Below are 22621 nucleotides of genomic sequence, written 5' to 3'. Positions count from 1 at the left end.
AAAGCTGGGTAGAAACTGATATGCCCCACTGTCTTTGAACAGCCCTTCCTAAACCATAGTCGAGGCCTTGGACACCCCTTAGGAAGAGTGACAGTTTCACTTAGCTGCTTAGGGAATGTCTCAGTATCTGCCCCCGACCTTCCATGCTTTATCCCACTGGCTTTGTTTTCGCATATACAGTGTCATTAGTATTCAATAATATTTATTGAGCAAGGAAGGAAATAAAATAACACAGTCCCTACCTTCGTGAAATCTGTAGTCTAGACTAGAGGGGAATACACATTCCTGTGTAAAGCACTTAGAAAGTCCTTACCTCATAGTCAGTGCTACACTGATATTTATTATTATTATTATTTCCTATTGCTTCTTGCCTATTCAAGCTTCAGAGAATTCAGCTTCTCTGCTTATTCCTCTTAGATTTATATCTTGTTTGGACTCTGATTTTTTTTTTTATTTTTTTTTTTTGGGGTACACGGGCCTCTCACTGTTGTGGCCTCTCCCGTTGCGGAGCACAGGCTCCGGACGCGCAGGCTCAGCAGCCATGGCTCACGGGCCCAGCCGCTCCGCGGCATGTGGGATCCTCCCGGACCGGGGCACGAACCCGTGTCCCCTGCATCGGCAGGCGGACTCTCAACCACTGCGCCACCAGGAAAGCCCCTGGACTCTGATTTTGCTTCCTGGCATTGTCTTGTATCACCCTGACCTCCATGTTTCCCAGACAATTGGTCAATTTCCATATGTCCCTCCATCTCTATCTCTCTGTCTCTCAAATACACACACAGGCTCCTGCCAGAGGATCAGAGCTCAAGTTCAGTGCCTCAGATTTAAATGGATACTTCTCAACCTTTAAATTGATGACTTTACACCTTAGTTCTAATTGAAAGGGAAAAAAATTCTCTGTCCTTCTCTGGAAAAAATTGTCTGTGCCCAAAAGAATAATAGTATGGGCCTATCTGCTAAAAAACAGACTGGTAAATGATTAAAATTAATTACTAGAAATTTTGTTTCTATTTAAAATGGGAGTGGTGAATGAGCAATTGTTCTGTTGAAGGATTGTATACATTTTTCCAGTCAGCAGGATGTTGTTCAAATGTGTTTCTAAAGAACACGAGTTACAATGATTTCACACTTGCCAAAAAGAATTATAATTCCTGTTTTGAAGCCAGTGGAAGCTCAAACTCTTCTGACTGTTTCAGATCTGACTGGAAACAGAGCCCTTAAGTGAATGAATCAGTAAATAAATCATTTATTAATACTGACATTATGTGGGGCAATCAGCTAGACCCCTGCCTTCTAGCAGCTTGTGGGGTAACGGGGAGACAAATGCGTTGATATGAACAACATCATTGACACTAAAAAGTAGTTTGAATTATATCCAATGAGTAGGATCGCTCAGTACTGCTAAGACTCTCTAAACTGGAGTGTGGAACAATTACTAGTGCCCTTTAGCCTCTAAGGAAGTTTCACACTTAATGCCAAAGCAAGGGTATGATTCTCAGGGTTCCCACTGTGTATAATACAGTAGCATTTCAACAGTGCCTACAACACATGGCAAGAGAAAATAATGGGTAGTGTAGTAAACATTTTTTTCTGGCTATGCACATCTATTTACCCTACTTCTGGTAACAGCCCACAATTTATGTTTGGGGATTGACCTCCCCTCCCCGTTCAGTCCATGTGGTTCCTGTGCAGATAATTCCACTTTCAACTCTGGAGGGTGTTACGTGACCCATACTTGGCCTGAGCCAAGTTACTAATTCACAAGCAGGTCAATCATGCTAATGAGACTCCAGGACTTTTGTTGGAGCCATCAAGGTGGCAGACTTCTTTCCTGCTGGACTCCAACCAGAAGCGTTGTGAGACCGGGGCTGCTGCAGCTCTCTTGTCACCAAGGGGAGACTTAGAATGGAGCATGACCATGTCACACATGAATCTTCATATGGAGATTAAAAAGACAGACGCCAAGAGCTTCCTTCTCCTGGGTTTTTCAGTTATGCAAGCCAGTAAACTCCTTTCTTAGTTAGTTTGTGTTTGAGAATATTGTGTTTTGGTTTTACCTAATGCAACTGGCAAGTGTGGTTTATTTTCTCTTAGGCAAACAGTGGCTGATTCAGGAGCTAGTCCTTAAGGAAACTCCCTTTGTCTCAAATCCACTGAGTCAGTGCTGTTTCTTCTCCAGAACCCATGACTCACATGGCTGCAGCCAAGGTCGTTGCTCCCCCTGAGAGGAAATTTCAAGTCAGATTTTCTTTACCACCCACCTGACCTTGGAAGTTCCCCAAGAGCCAGTATAGGTGGGATTCTATCACCTTCTCCCACCTTCCCACCTCATGGTACTGCCCCTTACTTGTTGTGGGACCTTGGAAAACCCTCTCTTTGCCTCCCCCTTCTCCTCTCTCACTGCCACCCCTGCTGGAGTCCTTCCTCTCAGCACTGATAGTTGAGGAACTGTCTTACCTCCCCATGGAAAATGTGAGCATCATCTCCTAACATTCTGTTCTGTGGACAAGTAGTAATTGTTAACATATGTTGAATGCACATTAGAGACCATGACTGCTAAAAGTTTTACATAATCCTTTCAACAACCCTGACCTGTCAGTTTATTATTCCCACTTTACAGGTCGGCAAGTGGCGGCATAGATCAGTTAAATAAATTTTGCAAGGTCACACAACCAGTAAGCATAAAATGGGAAGGAATATCACATCCTCTTGCTGTGCTTTTCTGGACTCCACCCAGATACTGGTAATTCATGTACGTCACAGGACTGGAAGGGGATGTGGAAGAAGGAGCCCAGGGTCAGACAGAGACAAGATGATTCAATTAAGTAGAGATAAAGTAAAAGCATATATGTAAGATCTTTCTGGGGTGGAAAAGAACAGAATAATAATGGAAATAACATTTCAATAATAATGGAATAACTTCCAATTTGTAATTGTTCATAGTAAAGACTATTCTGGAAAGATGTGATGCCTCACAAATTCATGTATCTTTTATCTTTGAAAGGCACCTTTCTGGAAACCTTATCTTGTTATGTGATCTGTCAACATTCTTTTCCTATCACTGTGTCCTTACATATTTATTCCAACTCAGCAAATGTTTGTTGCTTGTTTATTACATACCAGGCACCACACCAGGCATGGGGATACAATCTCTGGCAAAAAAGGGTTAGTGTGCCTGAGTTAATGGAGCTACACTGTCAATCTATATATTATACAAATAGGTGTAAGCTTACGAAAGAGAGACAGATGGTCACATCTACGAGAGCCTAGGATAGGAGATGTGCCCAGTGAAGGAGGCCAAGCAAAAGAGAAAGAAAAAAATAAAAGATATATATTTGGAGGACATTTGTTCAGGCTCTTAGTCCTCACGTTGGTTTCAGTTGAGACACTCCCATTCATTATTTTCTTTCTTATCCTTAACTTCTTTTTTTTTTTTGGTACGTGGGCCTCTCACTATTGTGGCCTCTCCTGTTGCGGAGCACAGGCTCCGGACGCGCAGGCTTAGCGGCCATGGCTCACGGGCCCAGCCGCTCCGCAGGATGTGGGATCTTCCCAGACCGGGGCACGAACCCGTGTCCCCTGCATCGGCAGGCAGACTCTCAACCACTGTGCCACCAGGGAAGCCCATCTTATCCTTAACTTCTTAACATTTTTACATCCTCTGCACTGAATGTCCACACTTTCCCACAACCCCACACTCACAGTGCCTGCCTTTCCATACCCTTTCCCAAGCTCCAAGTCTCCAACCTTGGTCCCAATCAAAATGTATGTCTTTATGTCTTTGTCCCATTCCCCAAGGCTTTTTCTGTTTTAAAATCATGTGGTTATGTTTTAAAATCATTGTACAGATGTGGCAAAGGCTGCCAACTGCCTGGCCAATGTTTGCTGGTGTCTTCTTCTTTAATATTAGAATTTTTACTTTATTTGATTTATTAATGTGCCTACCTGAAAATACTGTATTTCTCAACCTCCCTTGAAGCTAGGTGTGGCCATACGACTAAGTTCTAGCAAAGGAGATATAAGCAGAAAGGTTACATGAAAGCTCCCAGAAGACTTCCTGAAAAGGCAGCAAGTGTAGGCTGTTTTGCCTCTCCTTCTTTCCTATCTCTTTCTCTTTTTTAGCTGGCTAGATTATTGATACAGTAAGTAAAATTTTTGAAAAAACACACTCCTATTACTCTTTCTGTGTCTCTCAACTCTCAATGCTCTACTTAGGAACACTTAACACTTGTAACACCAGATGTGTGGGGTTTCCACATGCCGATCGGTTCTGTGACACCAGCTGTGTGTTCTAAAATATAACTCAGTTCTGACACTACCTGGAGATAGCGTCACATCCCACAGGTTAAGGGTTCAGTCCCACAGACTGCCACTCCCACACCCCCACTGATGCCAGTCGCAAGCCCAGGTTGTCATCTGTGCTTCTGACAGACAGCTATAAATCAGAGGTTCCCACAACCCCCTCCATGCGTTCAATTAATTTTCTAGAGTGACTCACAGAACTCAGACAAACAGTATACTACTAAATTATCAGTTTATTATAAAAGGAAACACTGCAGGAACAGCCAGATGGAAGAGATGCACAGGACAGGTATGTGGGAAGGGGCGAAGAGCTTCCATGCCTTCTCTGGAAAGGCCACTCTCCCAGCACCTAGTCAGGGTTGGTTACCCTGGCAACCAGCTCCCATCGTTATGGGTTTTCCAAAGTCACCTCGTTAATATAAACTCTGATGTAGTTGAAAGGTGCTTGTTATGAATAACCAAAGATACCTTTATCTCTCTGATCACTTAGGAAATTCCAAAGGTTTAGGAGCTCTGTGCCAGAAACCAGGAAGAAGACCAAATATATATATTTCTTATTATGAATCACAATATCACATGGTGGCTGGAGCTTGAGCAGCTATTTTGATCCTTGAGGTGATCTTGGAATGGAAGTTGCTAGGAGATATCCAACAAGAAAAAAAGGAGACTGAATTTTTGAGGGTGTTTTGGATCAGGGTTGCTGTAATGACCTTAGGCTGTGTAGCTCCCTAAGGAAAAAAACTCTGATCATGTTTAAGCCACTGTTGTTATGCACATCTGTTACACTTCTAGGAATACTCCTTAAAAGAGGACATATCGTTAGCATGCAGCTTTTTTGCTCTTCTTCACTTCTACTTCTTGCCTGGAACGTGGACACCAGAGCCAAAGCATTGACAGCTATTTTAGCCAACTCTGAAGATGATAAATAGAAAGAGACAGGGTGCCCGATGACTGGAACTGCCTTGCCAGCTCTGGACTTATTTTCTGTGAGAGGAATACAAAATTCTCTCTTGCTTGAGCACTAGTATTTCAGTTCTTTAGTACTTTAGCAGCTGAATACAATTTATAACATAAAATCTGCAATTCTATAAAGTATCTCCTGTATCCACCTAACACAGCAAAAGCTTTCGTTTCCTTTTTTTTTTATGTCTATTTTTTTTAACTGGGGTATAGTTGCTTATGTTGTGTTAGTTTCTGCTGTACAGCAAAGTGAATCAGCTATGTGTATACATATATCCCCTCTTTTTTGGATTTCCTTCCCATTTAGGTCACCACAGAGCATTAAGTAGAGTTCCCTGTGCTATACAGCAAGTTCTCATCAGTTATCTATTTTATGCATAGTAGTGTATATATGTCAATCCCAATCTCCCAATTCATCCCACCCACCTTTACCCCCTTGGTGTCCATATGTTTGTTCCCTATGTCTGTGTCTCTATTTCTTCCTTGCAAACAGGCTCATCTGTACCATTTTTCTAGATTCCACATGTATGCGTTAATATACGATATTTGTTTTTCTTTTTCTGACTTACTTCACTCTGTATGGCAGTCTCTAGGTCCATCCACATCTCCACAACTGACCCAGTTTTGTTCCTTTTTATGGCTGAGTAATATTCCATTGTATATATGTACCACATCTTCTTTATCCATTCATCTGTTGATGGCCATTTAGGTTGTTTCCATGTCCTGGCTATTGTAAATAGTGCTGCAATGAACATTGGGGTGCACGTGTCTTTTTGAATAATGGTTAAAAGCTTTCTTTTTTGTGGTTTTACAACTTTATTTTATAATCAGCTGTTAGCCCTCATCCACATTGGCTGTAGATCTTTGACAGTAGTGATAGGTACGTAGATAACCAACATATAGAGCTTGCTTGTTTGGTGAATCTTCATCCTCGTTACACTTTCTGGACAACCACACATGGAAACAGTATGGGACATTCCTATTCCTTTGGCCCAGACAGCTTTGTTGAGCCTGGTGTGAAAGTGCACATCTGGAGTTCCCATCTCCTTCATGGCAAATTTCCAGATCTCTCTGAGTGCCTGAGGGCCCCACTTCTTGAAACCCACTTCGTGGATGAGCTGGTGAATGTCAAGGATGTATCTTCTGGTCTCTACCCCCTTGATGGCAGAACCATTCTTCTTTGCCTGAGCCATTCTCCGGGCCCAGGTTGGAAAGGAAGAGAGTGAGGTATTGTGGGAGAGGGAAAACATTTTTAAGTTATTGAAAACTCTTTGTGATTATTGTTGTTAATGCCAGCATCATAGTTCATTGCATAGGTGCAGCATGATTTAAATATACAGGGCCCCATTTTCAGATGTTCACAACTTTTTCTTTCATTTACTTGCCATTCTAATCCATACTTAGAAAAGTATCCTACATTCAAGTATGATTATTACACATGTCATAACCTACCAATACTCACAGTTTTCATGTTTTCAGTTTTGTCACACCAGGCTATTTCATGAAGAAAGTTAAATTGGGTCTGAATAAATGTAGGGCACTGAGAGGCGCCCTCTCCACCTGCTAAGGGATGAGAACTTGGGTACCCTATTAAAAGCAACTGCATTCTACTCCAACAGCCACTCAGTGCACCTCTCTGTGATCTACTACCTGGGTGCTATTTCAAACCTTTTGCTCTAGTATTCCTGATTCCAGACTTTTGCTTGATGACTAGATTTTGTCTATTTGCCAGATCTCTTCTGATGACACCTCATTTGCACTATCTGCCTGGATTTTCATTTTCCTTTAGACGCTGTATCTCTGTCTGCTGCATTTCCTACAGCCTGGGTGCCAGTCTCAGCCCACTCCTGTGTCCAGCATGGGCCATTCCAGGTATAACATCAGGTAATCTCCCTGAGAACTCCTGTAGTATGTTTTACTTACTTGGATGAATTTTGTTCAAGTGTCTCCCATACTTGAATTTTCCAGACTCTCAGGCCTTTGACACCAAGCATGATATTTGGGGGATAGTTTCACTGTTTTCCTATTGGCTGCAGAGCCATATTCTACTTGTTCTGGTTGCTCAAAACTACTTTCCAGGGGCTGGCCTCTTTTCACACTCTGCTTTGCCTTGTTTCCAGATGACATTTCTAGAATATTTGGACTCTGTGTCCTATTTGACCATCATTTATGCTCTGTACTTTGAAAGCTTCTTTCCATTCCCCTAAACTATGACTTTGATTTGGACTTTGCATACCTGAGCTTCATGAGACTGAATTTGCAATATCCAAATTTAGCCTATGATATTTGACCCTTTATCCTGGAAACTGAAAACCTGTCCTAGTTTACCACCAATCTTGCTAGCTTTTTACTAATTCCCCTCCTTCCCTTAGGATTAGCTTCCTTGCTGTCAATTTGCCACCTTTACGGAGGAGAGGTATATTGGTAGACCCCAACCCCTGGGTCTCTCTGGTTTGCTAGGAGCCAACCATGACAACCAAAGCTGCTGTTGCATCTAGCAGGGAGAGAATCACCAAGGTAATTTGGTGATTTGCAGTAGTCCTGTCAAATTGTTGCTGTCATGAAGTGTCAACGGTCATGTCAGAGATCAATCCCAGGTGAATCCTGACAATACCAGTGATAGCATTCAGCCAATAAAGGTTTACATTATTCAGATTCTGCTACAGTCGGCTCTCTTCTTCTCCTCCCTAACTATTCCACCAATCCTGACAAACAGGCGCTTTGTAGATGATTACCCCAAACTGAACAACAATGACAACTGAGAGTTTGCTCAGGTTTATTGCTCTAGAGGACTGTCCATAACCAGATTACGGAAACACTGTTACTCTGTGCCATATCCAGGTCAAGGAGCTAGATTTTTTTATATCAGACTTCTCTTATGAAGTTTGTTGTATTGGACATTTAACAAATACTTCATTGTCTTCCGGTAATACAGTCTCCAGTGTAAGGACCTATAAAGGTTATTGTTAATAAAAACTTATCATTTTGCCCTTCTTGTAGATTAGCATTATTTTGCAGGTATTTTCTCTGCATTCCCAGGATCTCAATGCAGCTATACTCATATTGTTCCTTCCCCACTTTTTGTTATGTCTCATGAAAGCCATCTCATGCATAAAGTGCTTAAAATGTCAGCAAACACAAAGAAGAATAGAATGTGAGAGTTATGTGGTTGATGCCATATGCTAAACTGTAGTGAAATGAACGTGCTATATCTGTCTTTCTAACTAATCCTGATTACAGGGCAAATTGTGTCTCCTCTCTTCCAAATATGCTAGAACCTCTGAAAAGGTGTTTATTAAAATCTGAATTATGCACCTAGGGGTTTAAGTGATCTTACACAGCTAACAAGGACTGGCCTTGCGTTTTCTGCTTTTTGTGTTTTGAGTGTGTGATTTGATTTTACTTTTTGTCAGGGAACCAGACCTGGGAGAGTTAAGGGCACTAGCTTAAGCTGGGCCATCAGCGTGAAGCTGATCACACAGATAAGCAGCTCTGGAAGAATGTCTGAAGTTAGTCATCAACTAGAGAAGGCAGTTTGGTCACCCTTTCAGGCCATAATTACATTCTATTCCAGTGACCAGTGGTAATTAATTGTACTTTGTGCCCAGTGTAAAAATAGACACATACAGGAGAAAGCGCAGTGTCTGGTAAATGCCACGGGCATTCTTGGAATTCAGAATAGTTTCTTTAAATGGTGCAAAGGAAGTGGAAGCCTCGATTTCTTCCAGAATGATATCAAGTTGTAACAGGCAGCTGACCTGTAATAGTGCCCTCCCCCCCACCCCCAAATGAGCCTTTAAGTTAAGTAACCTTTCGTAACAAAAACAGAAGCTTTACAAAATAAAGCATTAACATGGCTTATATTCTCTCAAAAAACATGTGAGTTGTACAGGCTACACAAAGCTTCACCTAGATAAGCACTTTGGAAGAAAGGCAAATAAATGTGCAGACCATTTCAGATACATTGAAGAAAGCTAGAATAAAAGAGCTAGAAGAAACAACTTAATTTGATCTTTTATTTCTTGATGGAGAAACTGAATTCAAGGAAGATATTAGGACCTGCATAAGGTGAGTGGCAGAGGTTGGATCCAACCGGGAGCCTCTGAAAGTGAATCAAGAGCTCTTTCTACAATATAATACACCCTCATAGCATGGAATGAGGAATAATTAATTTTTCCATAGTCTGGAACTCTAGAATCTAGAGCCTAGGGGAATTCAAAAGCAGTTAACATTGTTTTCTTTAGGGTTAGACTTTTCATTTCTTCCTTAATTCAGACATTTTCATGCAGCTAATGGAAATAAGACTGCAGAGTCTTTTTGGTTTTTTTCTTGTTGTTTTGTTTAAAGTATTCTAGACTTTAGCCATCACAGTACTAATGCCATGATTTTTGACATATCTGCATATCAACTCTACTACGTACTTTTTTTTTTTTTTTTTTGCGGTACGCGGGCCTCTCACTGCTGTGGCCTCTCCTGCCGCGGAGCACAGGCTCCGGACGTGCAGGCCCAGTGGCCATGGCTCACGGGCCCAGCCGCTCCGCGGCATGTGGGATCCTCCCGGACTGGGGCACCAACCCGTGTCCCCTGCATCGGCAGGCGGACTCCCAACCACTGCGCCACCAGGGAAGCCCCCTACGTACTTTTTTATAACAGTATTTAAATTTTATTTTAAGAGGATATATATCCCTACCATAAATGGAAAACAAAAGGAAAGAAAACAGAATCACTTGCCATAAGTAGAAGGCAACATTAGAAATGAATACAAAGCAATGTTACTAAATTCTCAGTAGATACTGTTGTCTCCCCTAGTCCAAGGCCTGCCTTCTTTGTTAATAAAGGAAGATTAATGCAAATTAGCACCAACCTGAGACTTAACTTTTGTTACAATCAGAAAGACTGAAAGAAAATTGAAAAGTGAGTAAAATTCTTACTGTGATTCACTTAGCTAACACTTCAAATAACCTCTTTAACCATTGGTTTAGTTTGGAGAAAACTACTACAGTGAATTCATTTACTACCATTAATACTTAAAATTAAGGTCCTTTAGGATTCTATTATTCCCTGCAAGTATCACATAAGAGGCAGTATCACATAGTGGAGTCCCTGGATATATTTAAATACATGGTAGCTAAGGTATATGCAGGGTTTCACCTCTAATTTGATTTGTTTGGCTTCATATCCTGGCTTTACTACCAATTATCTATGTGACCATGGACAAGTCATTGTTCTCTAAGCTTCAGTTTCTTTATCTTTAAAATTGGAGTAGTGATAGTATTTGTTGGGGTGGTTACAAAGCTTTAAAGGTCTAATGCATATAAAAACACATAGTGAGTGCTTAATAAATGTTAGCTTAGTTATTATTATATTGTACAGTGCAATGCTATACTGTGGGCTCCCTAAGAAAATGTATATAAGCCTTTCATGGCAGGAAGAGTAAATTACCATAATTTAGAACAAATACATTTTTAGGTAGCTACTTTGTATGCAGGACAGATCAGGTTAATTTCCTCCTATTCATGGGAGACTTCTGCTGCCTAAGAGCCACTTTCCACCTTTCCCTCCCCAGGCAAAAGTTCTCTGAAAGGGCACACCAAGAACCCACAGTTAAATGTTTGCACAGCAATTTGCCACCCACTTGATAACTGTCTTGTTGTACTTCTTCTGAGCCAACTTTTCATCTTGGCAAATGGGCCCACCCAGGGTCATGGGCATGTGTGGGCTTCTTAAGGTTGTTTCCCAGGGCATGGTGATGACTGCTGGAGCTGGTGAGGGATGCAGGTCAATTAAAGGTCTGTTCACAGATTCTAGAATGTTTGGGCCCAAGGGAAGGAATGGAGCAGAGAAGTGATGGAGGGTGTAAGCTAGGCATGAACAAGAGAAAAGAATACATGATGAATCAAGTGGACCAAAAAAAACCAACAACAACAACAAAAAGCAAAAACAAAAACAAAAAAACCCACCAGGATAAAGTTTTAAAAAGAAAAAAAAAAAATCTTTCAGTAAAAAATTCCGTGTAAGGTACAAGAAACCCAAAAACATTCTTGGAGCTAAACAATACTGCAGAAAAGATCGTGATTTAAGGAAGATGGCATAAAAATTGATGACACTAAAATGACATAATTAGAAGAAAAAAGAGGAGGGTGTTTGGTTAAGAAGCAAGGCTTTTTATAGACATTTCCCACAGCTAACTTTATGTCAGCACCTGTCTGTTTTGTGTAAACATGTGTTATATCCATGCTATATTCTTAGCAGTAGCTTTGAAGGCATGCTTTTATTTTTGTTGACATCTTTGTGTGAAAAACAACAAGAACTTAAAGATTTGATTTTCTTCCCTAAGTCACATTTCCTGACTCTAGCCAAGCCTCACAAAGAGTAATGGACTATAAATTCCAGTTTTTTCCAAGCCAGACTGACTCTGAGGTGGTGGCTGTTTGGTTTCCATTAGAAACATTAAGAGAAATAAATTATTTTGGACTCATGGGAAAATGTGTGTTACAGATATAAAATTTCCAAATTTGGAAAATATTTGGTGATCTAATAGTTAAAATAATAAAATCTGTTGCTCTCCTCGGTTACTTAGAAAGCGTAATTGAAAGTGGACACATTGAAAAGACTGTGGTGACAATCCTTCCACACATCAGTCTCTCAAGATTACAGTTAATGTGTAATAAAGCACCATGTCAATTTAAAACAAAAAAAACTTTGCCTCCCAGGTAGTTGATGATAAACATTAACCAACATCAAAGTGGATGCATCAAAGACAGTGGTTCTCAACACTGGCTGCACACTGGAAGCAACTGAGGAGCTTTAAAAAATACTGACACGTGGCTCCCACCAGCCACAATTCGGATTTAACTTGGATGGGATACAGTTTGGGCATCAAGAGTTTTAAAATCTCCTCAGCTGATTCTAATGTGCAGCAATGTTTGAGAAACACTGAAAACTTTGCCACTGTGGGCCCAGGGACCAGCAGCATTGCTATCATCTGGGAGCTTGTTAGAAATGCAGAACATCAGGCCCACCTCAGGCTGCTGAACTAGAATCTGAATTTTGCCAAGATCCCCACGTGACCTAAATGTACATTAAAGTCTGAGAATCAATGCTCGAAGGAATTCTTGTCTTTGATAATTTTTTGCTTTCTATAATGTTAGACAGTAATTACATGATTAATAAAAGATGAAAGAAAAATGGTTCAACTTTTCTTCTCAAAAACTCAGGAAACAGACTTTCATATCTCTGACATTCTGCAGATAATAAAATGTGGATGATATGAAGTAAGATCCATGTTTGTAGGGTTGCCAGATAAAATATAGGATGCCTAGTTAAACGTGAATTTCAGATAAGCAATGTTTGTTTTTCAAGGGAAAGTGGGTTACGAATATTGCATGGAATATACATATACTAAAAAAAGTATTCATTGTTTATCTGAATTCCAAATTTAACCGGGCATCCTGTATTTTTGTTTGCTAAATCTGGTAACCCTACATATATTCCCAGGAGCGTTTCTTTGCTCTCTAGGCTCTCAGTAATAAAGGGGAAATGATACCATAAATGGCCAAGTGGCTGTCTAGACTGATTGACTGTAATGTTGTTTCTCATCCCGCCCAGACAGCCAGGACTGTGACATCCCTAAACTGGACTGATGACTCACCCAACTGGGAGAGTAATGGGAAATTTACTTGCTGATTCAGGAAGACATAAAACTTGGCAAACTTTTCCTTCAGCCTAAACCAAAAGAAAAAGATTTCCAAAGCAAATGTTAAATACAGTACAATATATAAAACACTTTAACTTGAGGCAGCAGCAAATTCAAGGACTTGTAATAGCATGTTTTCCATTAGTTGACTAAAAGATATTTTCATGGTTTGTTCCACCATTGCACTCAGAGTTTGGTATTTTTCTTTAGAATTACTGCTACTTAAGCGCCCTCAGAGGCCACTCTCCAAGAATACATGTTAGATCCGTTTTCTCAATACTGCATGTAGTTTTCAAATAAAGTAGCACATTTTTGAGCAGAGATGGGGGTGTGGATTTGATGGTTACCCTCCCTTTGTCACTGACTCACAACAGGCTTTGCAACTATAGGCAAAGCTGATATCTCAGTCCTTCCTCCTGGAATGATTATTTAGTTTTACACTCTGTACCTAATTTCTCAGGTTGTCTTTAATCCTTCTCTATTCTGTCCTACAATTTTACTATTTTAAATTAAGACCACTTGTTATCAAAATCACTGAAAGACTAGCTTTGGTAGAAGAGGAAACTAAATTTACGTTAGCCAATTCTGACCTTTTGATTTTTAATTTGGAAAATTTTTGATCAGAAAAGTCTGAATAAAATAGCTGTGAAAAGTATGCAATATTAATGATTTTAAAAAAATAATTCCATAGTTGATTTTGAGTAGGTTGAAAACGTGAGTGTAGATACCAACACTTTTTTTTGACAATCCTAGTTTCAGGACCTGAAAGCAAATCAACTTTTTTCTAGCAAATGCAGGCAGAAACTTTCATTTAAAAGCAAAGCCCACGAATAACATATTCTAGAAGTTTCAATCTCTGCAGACATGATGATGAAGGCTGAAAGTATTAAGTACCTCATATGTACTTAGCAATACACTACGGTGTGTTGGGGAGTATAGCTATAAATGCTTTGCAACTCTTCTGTCAAAAAATGAAATCAATTTCCCATGCTTTGAACCTGGTCTGGCCTTGTAACTTGCTTTGACTAATAGAAGTGGCAGAAATGATGTGCCAGGAAAGCCTAGGCCTCAGGAGAGCTTGCAGCTTCCACTTGTGCCCTCTTGGAACACTGCCTTGAGAATGCCATGTAAAGAAGCCACCCCTAGTTTGAGGAGCCACAGGAAAAGAGAACTGAGGCACCCCACTGACAGCCAGCGCCAACTGACAAATATGTGAGTGAGGCCATTTTGGACCTTCCAGGCTAGAATGATGTTGCATGAGTGAGCCCAGGAGAAACTGCTGGTCAACGCACATAGAATCACGAGAAGTAATAAGTCATTGCTTTAATCCACTATGTTTGGGGGGTAGGGGGAGGATTGCTACTTAACAGTAAGTAACTAAAACTCCCAAAGGAAATTGTTAAAAAGGCACATCCCAGGTCTCCTTTCCAGAAATTCTGATTCAGTAGGCCTGGCTTGGGATTCTGATCACACTTTTCACACGAGGACCCCATGGAGGCGATCCTCAGACCAGCCTTTGAGAGAATGTCCTAGTGAGATTTTCTTCAGCACAGAGCGGGCCTGAGGCAGGTGGCCTCATAATTGTGCATCAGCCCTGCAAATGGTGCTCTTGCATTTGTGCAGTGCACATTTACATCAACACATGCAATGGCCAGGTACAGATAGAAACTTTTTTTTAATGTTTGCATAAAAAGATATACTGTATATATGTGGCTATATATACATAGATTTGTTATATATATATAACATAAAATAGAAATCAAAAATGTTATTTTTAAGCTTCCCCATTTGCCTAATATGGATTGATTGAGGAGGGGGTTGAATAGGGAAGCAGTAATAGCACAGATCTCCTGGGGGAACAAAAATTTAGTGGGAGTTTTTTTTTTTTTTTTTTTTTTTTTTGCGGTACACAGGCCTCCCAATGCCGTGGCCTCTCCCGTTGCGGAGCACAGGCTCCGGACACGCAGACTCAGTGGCCATGGCTCACGGGCCCAGCCGCTCCGCAGCATGTGGGATCTTCCCGGACCGGGGCACGAACCCGTGTCCCCTGCACCGGCAGGTGGACTCTCAACCACTGCGCCACCAGGGAAGCCCAAGTGGGAGATTTTTGAATGAAATTGATATGGGCTAAAGTCTTGAAGTAAAAGAGGGTAGGTATTTTTTAAAAAGCAGCACAATTGAGGCAGAAAGAGAAAAAGAGTGCAGGTTTCTTAGAGCGTCGTGAAAGGAGGAGGCAGGAGAATAGGAAAGACAGATGCTCAGGGAGGTTTATCGGAGTGAGGGAGCAAGACCAACTGCAGGTGAATATCCTGAAGCTGCTCTAGAAAGACAAAGGCAAATCTGCTAGATAGAAACAGCTGAGTCTTTTACTTATGTGTACGTGCCGCGATGGGTGCATCATGAACCCGAGCAGGTGTGAGTCTTTAAAGCCTTAGCTTTATTCGGTTGTGCTGGATGATGGTGATCCTCGGAGCGTCTGGGTCCTGCTTTTATCCGTCTCATACATGTGATTTCTGCTAACGTGCCATTGGAAGAAAGGGTTCCACTGCCAGGAAACATTTGAAAACCGAGGAGTTAAAGCACGAAGGCAATGTTATTTAATTGAAGAGAAAGATGATCAGACCAGTGATATTTTAGTTTCTGACATCACTGCTTCTCAGTGGCAGATATAGTCAAATTCAGTCTTCTTATGATTCTCTTTTGTTCTCAGGAGGTGATGGGAACCCATAAAATCTTCAACAACTGCCATGTCCCCGGGTCCTGTGGTGAGTTCAACCTGCATTTTCTTTGCCACAGTGAAAGTGAAATAACTTGTGGTGAAAACCCCAATTTCTTGTATAGTAACATAACTTCTCCTCAGAAGTCTCCCTTTTTAGGAGCTGTTTGTGAAACTTAAGTGGCTGAAATAGAGTAAGAAAAAAATCATAGATACGTACAGAAAGTTGTCATTGAAGATCCTCCCTGCCTTTTTACGGGCTTGAAGGCTCCTGACACTCACCAAATTATGATTTTTTTCCCCCTTTCTCTTGGGAAAAAAGTAGAATTAGCTGTCACTCTTAGGAAATCACATAAACATACGTGTGTGTTTGCCTAGAACATAAATTATACATATTGTAATAAGGAAAATATATAGTATTTGTGTAATTACAGTGAGAATCTTTTTGTTTATAAAGTATGATAACTTTCAACTTAACACATCTGCATTTATCAGGATTGGCTAGGATATATTTCAGTATCAAATTAACTCAGAAATCTCAGTGACTTAACCCAGCAAAAGCTTGTATTTCACTCTATTGCATGAGACACATTTAGTAAAAATATGATACAAACATCAGGTTTTTTATTTCTTTCTATATACCAAGATAGCATGAGTAGAAAATAACACAAATTATGCTTTCTAGCCAATAAAATGCCTATGAAAATAATGGTAAGTTTTTCTGTCAAGGCTAAAACAAATTGTCTCTAAATATAGTAGCAACCAATGTGTGGTGAGGACAAGAAACAATTTTCAAGCCATCATAGCCACAAAACTAAGATTAACTGAGGAAATGACTTGTTAGATTGACATAGTTTTCACAGTGTCTAAAGACAAATTTGTCATTTATCATATAAAGAAAAAGTTTTAAACCAGCATTGCCTTTGACCACCACAAAAATATTACGCCAATGATCAAGTAATTTTCACATGTAGTTTAAAACTAACAAAACCAGATTTATATAACAATAAGGACTGGGGGAATATTTAAATTTTATAATTGAGATAACTGATTAATATTGGAATTAAAAATTGGGGGCACATGTGGGGATATTTTCCCATATATAAATACTAAGATTTATATGGGACAAACTCCTTGAGGACAAGACTTGTTACTTATCAATCCACAGTGGGCAGATGTATTTATATGCTTGGTTGTATCCCTTTCTTTGCAGAACTACCCTTCCTCCATCCTGAATCATTAGGAACACCCTATCTACTACAGTGCTGTGCCACATCCTTGCTACAGGAGTGATTACGTGACCCAGGCATGGCCGATCCTAATATCTCACTCCTCTGAACACAGTGATTGGTTCAGGGGTAAGTAATTATTATAAACAGAGCCAATAAGAATCATTGCCTGGAGTTGATATACCAGTTTGAGAAGTAGGCAGTATTTTTAGCTAGGATGGGATTGCTAAACTATGACACATAGTCTGAGATCGTGGGTAACTATCTTCCCTCATCAACTGGGGAGCCTGAAGCAGTAGGAGAGGAGAAGACTAAAACAAAGAAGGAAGTAGAGCTGGAAAAGGAAGAGGCAGAAAAAAGGGAGGATGGGGTGCGGGGAAAACACCACATTCCCTGGGAATTGTGTTGTGTTTCCAGCCAGAACCGACCCTGAGCTTCCTGTTATGTGAACCAATCCATTTTCTTTCTGCTTTGGGTCATGTGAGCTGGGTTATTGTCACTTGCAATTGAAATGGTCCTGACAAACACTTCATTTTTAGAAGCCCTGTATGATCTGCCATGTGGCCATGGTATTTTACATACAGTGCTGAGTCAGTAAAGGTTTTAACTCAGTGAAAGCATAGATGAATCTATCTTCCGGCATCATTGAAAGGTGTGGTAGGTGCCATCACATAATTTTGTGAAAATAATTATTGTTGTCTACTTGCTTCTTTAACTCAACTTCAAGAAAAGAAATTATTTTCTTCTTTAAAGTTCCATTTCCTTGGTGTAACATTGGATCCTCACAGTGTAACTGAATTCTTTTTTTTTTTTAATTTTTATTGGAGTATAGTTGATTTACAATGTTGTGTTAGTTTCAGGCGTATGGCAAAGTGCATCAGTTATACATATACATATATCTTGAATTCTTAATTAATGTACCCATGGGAAATAGCATAAGTATGGTCGGTCTCTCTCTCTCTATATATATATGTGTGTGTATGTATATATATATATATATATATATATCAAGCTATTTTCAATCACTTTTAAAATCTGTACAGTTTTCATTTTTATATGATTCCCGCCCCCAGATGTCTGCGTCTGTCATGCCATTTTCTAGTGCTCATGAACTTTTCCAATTGGCGACCACATTGTAAGTGGTTGTGAGATTCTCATACATGTTTATAAAATCTTATTTAACCCATATTGTTTATGGCTATAATTTAATGGAAGGATAAATTCTCAAGAGTTTTGTCTTCTAGTCGCCGTAACACCTTTTATTAATTTTACGACCATGGCCAAGTCTTTTCTGAAACTACTTTATAGTAATATACAGTTATATAGCATATGTAGTTATATGAAAAAGAGAAAATTTTACTTCAAAATGTGGAAGTAGAATCCTTTTTTAGGGTAAGAAGTTTTTTATACTTACTTTTTTATTTGAAATTTTGAGTCTGGCAATATAAGTCCCAAACATCTGAAAAATTAGGGCAAAACAGAGAAGACTGAACTGCTCCGAATGAAAAAATGAGGGAGATTTAGACATGGCCTTGACCCAGAGTGAAGAAATGGGGGTTTGGGAATGAGGCGAAGAGAAGGAAGAGGGCCTGGTGGAGGTGGGTGCGAACATGATGGGAGGTTGGGAATCTGAGAAAGGGACACAGGTAGGAAGAAGCCACAGTAGGAATGCTGATGTCTTTAAAGAACAGGGTTATTTAATGTTCACCTGTAACACAGCCCCTTCCACTATTACCCTCCAACTTTCTACAGAATTCTGCTACATGTAACTACCTTGCATTTAGGTTGCTTTGTGGAATCAATGTAAAAGGGACTGTGTTCCGTGTTTGCGTGTATATGCAGGGTTGAATGAACAGACCAGATGCAGGACTGAGGTACAAGTGAGACTGAGAACTCCATATAGGCTGAAGCTCCTTTGAGAATCCTGGGAAACATTGGGAAAGAGGCTGGCAATAGTAGGAATTACTTATAGCTCACCAGATGCACATCTCACGTGTGCAAGTAATATCATTTTACTTTAAAATCGACTTGAATCTGATTCAGAACGCTTATTTCTCCTGCATGACACCATCAATTCCTGTGGCTTTGCCCCATCCAAGCAGAGAGATCTCTGGTGAATCTGGAAGTTCCAGCATTTAGGTACGGTCTCCACAGCCTGCTACCTAGACATCATATTTGAAGATGAGAGAGGTGTCCCAGAAGGGAAGGGTTATTGAAGGTAGTAAGAGGAAAATCAAGAAGGTTGGAGGGCTTCCCTGGTGGCTCAGTGGTTGAGAGTAGTCTGCCAGGGGATGCAGGTTCGTGCCCCGGTCTGGGAAGATCCCACTTGCTGTGGAGCGGCTGGGTCTGTGAGCCATGGCCGCTGAGCCTGCATGTCCAGAGCCTGTACTCCGCAACGGGAGAGGCCACAGCAGTGAGAGGCCTGCATACCACAAAAAAAAAAAAAAAAAAAAGGTTGGAAATATTAATGCCAGAGCAGATCCAGGTTTTTTTTTTTCACTGCATTTGGCACATTGTAGTTCTGCAATGACTAAATTAATGCCTTGGTTAATTCCAGGTATTAGAAAGAGGGAAATTTCGGTGCAGAATGGAGACGAATACTGAGAAGAAATAAAGTTTAACTGCTCATTTTTGCAGCTATGGCGATATAAAGTTGGAAGGGAGTTTAGAATCCATCAAATTCAATTCTTTCACCTCCATGAATACCATCTATAACTATACTATCCAATTCAGGAGCCATTAGCCCCATGTGACTATTAAAATTAAATAAAATTTGAAATTTAACTTCTCAGTCATACTAGCCACATTTCAAGCGTTCAGTAGTCACATGTGGCTAATGTAAGTATTTGAGGCAGTAGAGGTACAGAATATTTCCATAATTGCAGAAAGGTCGAATATTTCCATAATTGCAGAAAGGTCTATTATATCCCTATCAAATGATCATCCAGCCTTAGCTTAAATTCTTTTTACGAATGTCATTCACTATTGCATTTTGGGTCAGACGTAATTGTTAGGTTGTCCTTGAAGTTTTCTTCCATATATTTATCCTAGATATTTTACACGTATGAAAATATTTATTCTCTATAGGAAGCATTTTATTACAATAACTTCAAAATTTTTGTTAATGCTAAGAATATTCTGAACTGAAATAGAATAACTAACCTGAAATATTTAGAATAAAAAAGTTAACTCAGTTTCTTAAAGAATCTCATTTCTGCTTAAAGAGTAGCATTGTTGTAACTATCTCCATAATAGTAGTTTATTTTTTCGAAACTCAAAAGAAAAACTAACTACGGAAATGCCTTTATGCTTCACAAAAATGCTGAACATGTACCAAAGCTTTTATTTAATTCTTTTATGTTTCTATGAGCTAAACCTAATACAATTATGTGATTAAGAGCTCTGCATCTAACTCCTTTCTGAATGCAATCATTTCCTATTAAATCCAGATATTTAACATTTCATGAAAATCCCCTGGCACATTTCCGTAATGACTGAAAGGTGGAAATCTTTAATTAGTCTTCAAGTTTTTAGAGGAAGTATGAGTGGAGAGTTTAGAAAAACCCTAAATGACTCATTTAAAAGGAACAAAATAGGTGAGGGCACCAGCCTATCTAAAAGAGTATTGCTCACAAGAACTTAATTCATACTTGTTTTATTAATACCAACAGTTGAATGAGCTTCCACAGGGCATACAAAACTCTACGAGGCACTAAAAAAGTGAACCAACCCTGCTTTCTGTAAATAATAATAACCTTGTATCATCAAGAAAGCTGTCAATGCTTTTGTTTTAGTTACTTTAAAAAGTAGGAAGAGTGGTCAATATATCTAGAACAATTTCTGTCAAAATAGGGTAAGAATCCAAATGTTTGGTACTCAAAATTTAAATCTGTTGTTTGAGGAATTAAGGTGGGTATATCAGTTAGGATTAGGTTAATCACAGTATAACTGAAAACCCTTGTAATATCTATTTAAACAAAGATAGAGGCATATTTTTTCTCTCACGTAATACAGAGGTTTACTCTCTAAGACAGAAATGATGGGTCTGTGGTTATCAGAAACCCAGACTTTCTGCTGTAATTCTTAAATCATGACCTTCATTACCAAATATACCTCCTCTTGTTTGCAGTGAGGCTGCTGCAGCTCCAACCAGCACACCCATGTCCCAGGCATCAGCTGTAAAGAAACTGTAGAGGAAAAAGGGCTCCTGATAGTTAAGCTAGCCCTCTTGTAAGAGGTTTCCTAGTAGCCCCACATGACAACTTCTACTGACATCTTCTGGTCATCTATAAGGGAGGTGGGAAATGCAGGTTTTTTTGTCTTTGTTTTTCCCAGTTAGACACATTATTGCCATCACACAACATAGGAGTATTACCAAAGGGGACAATGAATATTTGGTAGGTAGATAGTGGTCTCTGCTGGAGCAGGTGGTTTATCCCTTCCCTGTGCTATACTTCCATTGTTGGATAGGTCACACTTTATCCAATTATTTATATAGGAGACAGTTGTGTTGCAGTAAAGAGCATGGACTGTGACTAGACTGATCCTGTGTCCCAGTTTGCCCTAGATAGTTCTGGTACATAGCTGTTGAACCACTATAATTATTATCACTATCCCCATTACTCTCTAAAAAGTGTCCCTGTTGGACAATAAATTATATGATTACTTTAGCTATAACTGACTGGCTGAAACACCTCTAACACTTCCTAGCTCTGTGACCTTAGCAAATTACATAACTCCTCTAAACTCTGTGTCTTAGTTATCTATTGCTGAGTAACAAATGTATTGGCTCAAAGCAGCAAATATTTATTATCTCACAGTTTCTGTGGGTTAGTAATTATACCACAGCTTAGATGGATAGTTTCTGGCTCAGGGTCTCTCTTCAGGTTAGATGTTGGCAGGGGCTGCTAGCATCTGAAGGACTTGACTGGGAAGAAGCAGCCACTTTGAAGGTTACTCACGCACATGGCTGTTGGGAAGAGGCCTCAGGTTCTCACCATGTGGTCTTCTCCATAGGGTAACTTGTAAGTTCCCACCACAAGGCATCTGGCTTCCCATCTGGAAGAGCAAAAGGACACCCTTTATGACCTAGTCAACAAAGTTGCGTGGTCACTTTTTTTTTTATCCTATTCATTGAAAACAATTCACAAGATTCAGACCACACTCAAGGATGGGGTATTAGGCTCCACCTCCTGAAGGGAAACATACTTTAACATCGCCACACTTGTTTTCCTCTGTAAAATGGGCTAAAATTACCCACATGCAGTAATCGTATTGTTATGAAGAGGTGTAATCCATATAAAACATTTTAATACAGCACTTGGCAAGTTGTGAAATATGTCCCTTAATTGTTAGCTAATTTTATTTACTTGAGTAGTTGCCTAATGAAACTGTAGATTCCTGGCAGGGGGGGTTCATGTCTGTTTTGTTTTGGTAATTCAAACTCCAATTGCAGTGTTGGGCATATAGAGGGCACTTAATAGTAAATATTTGATGAATAAATGAATGATTCACTAGTCTTTAATAAGACTAGTTAAGTGGAATGTTTCTGAAAGTGGAAAGAAAATGCAATAGTCATGTGAATGAATTTATGTTTTATTTGTGTTAAAAATCAGATTTTCACAGCTGTTTATATAATAGAACATGAAAAAGTGCATACTAATGTAGTGTATACTGTTACATAATTTTAATATTATTCACTAATATAAAATGCTATTG

General features: G+C 39.7%; 1 protein-coding gene across 1 annotated transcript; it reads right to left on the bottom strand.

Annotated features, from left to right (window-relative positions):
• Positions 1-6089: 6089 nt before the first annotated feature.
• LOC309825362 (large ribosomal subunit protein eL31-like) lies at positions 6090-6455 on the bottom strand (the record flags this gene model as incomplete). Its single annotated transcript, XM_082658914.1, has 1 exon — positions 6090-6455. The coding sequence occupies one exon, from the start codon at positions 6453-6455 to the stop codon at positions 6090-6092; it is 366 nt and encodes a 121-aa protein (XP_082515040.1).
• Positions 6456-22621: the final 16166 nt, after the last annotated feature.

Source organism: Grampus griseus, assembly GCF_964374135.1.
Source record: "Grampus griseus genome assembly, chromosome: 7".
Lineage (NCBI taxonomy): Eukaryota > Metazoa > Chordata > Mammalia > Artiodactyla > Delphinidae > Grampus > Grampus griseus.
The sequence above is the reverse complement of the archived record's forward strand: the minus strand, read 5'-3'. Positions and strand labels throughout refer to the sequence as shown.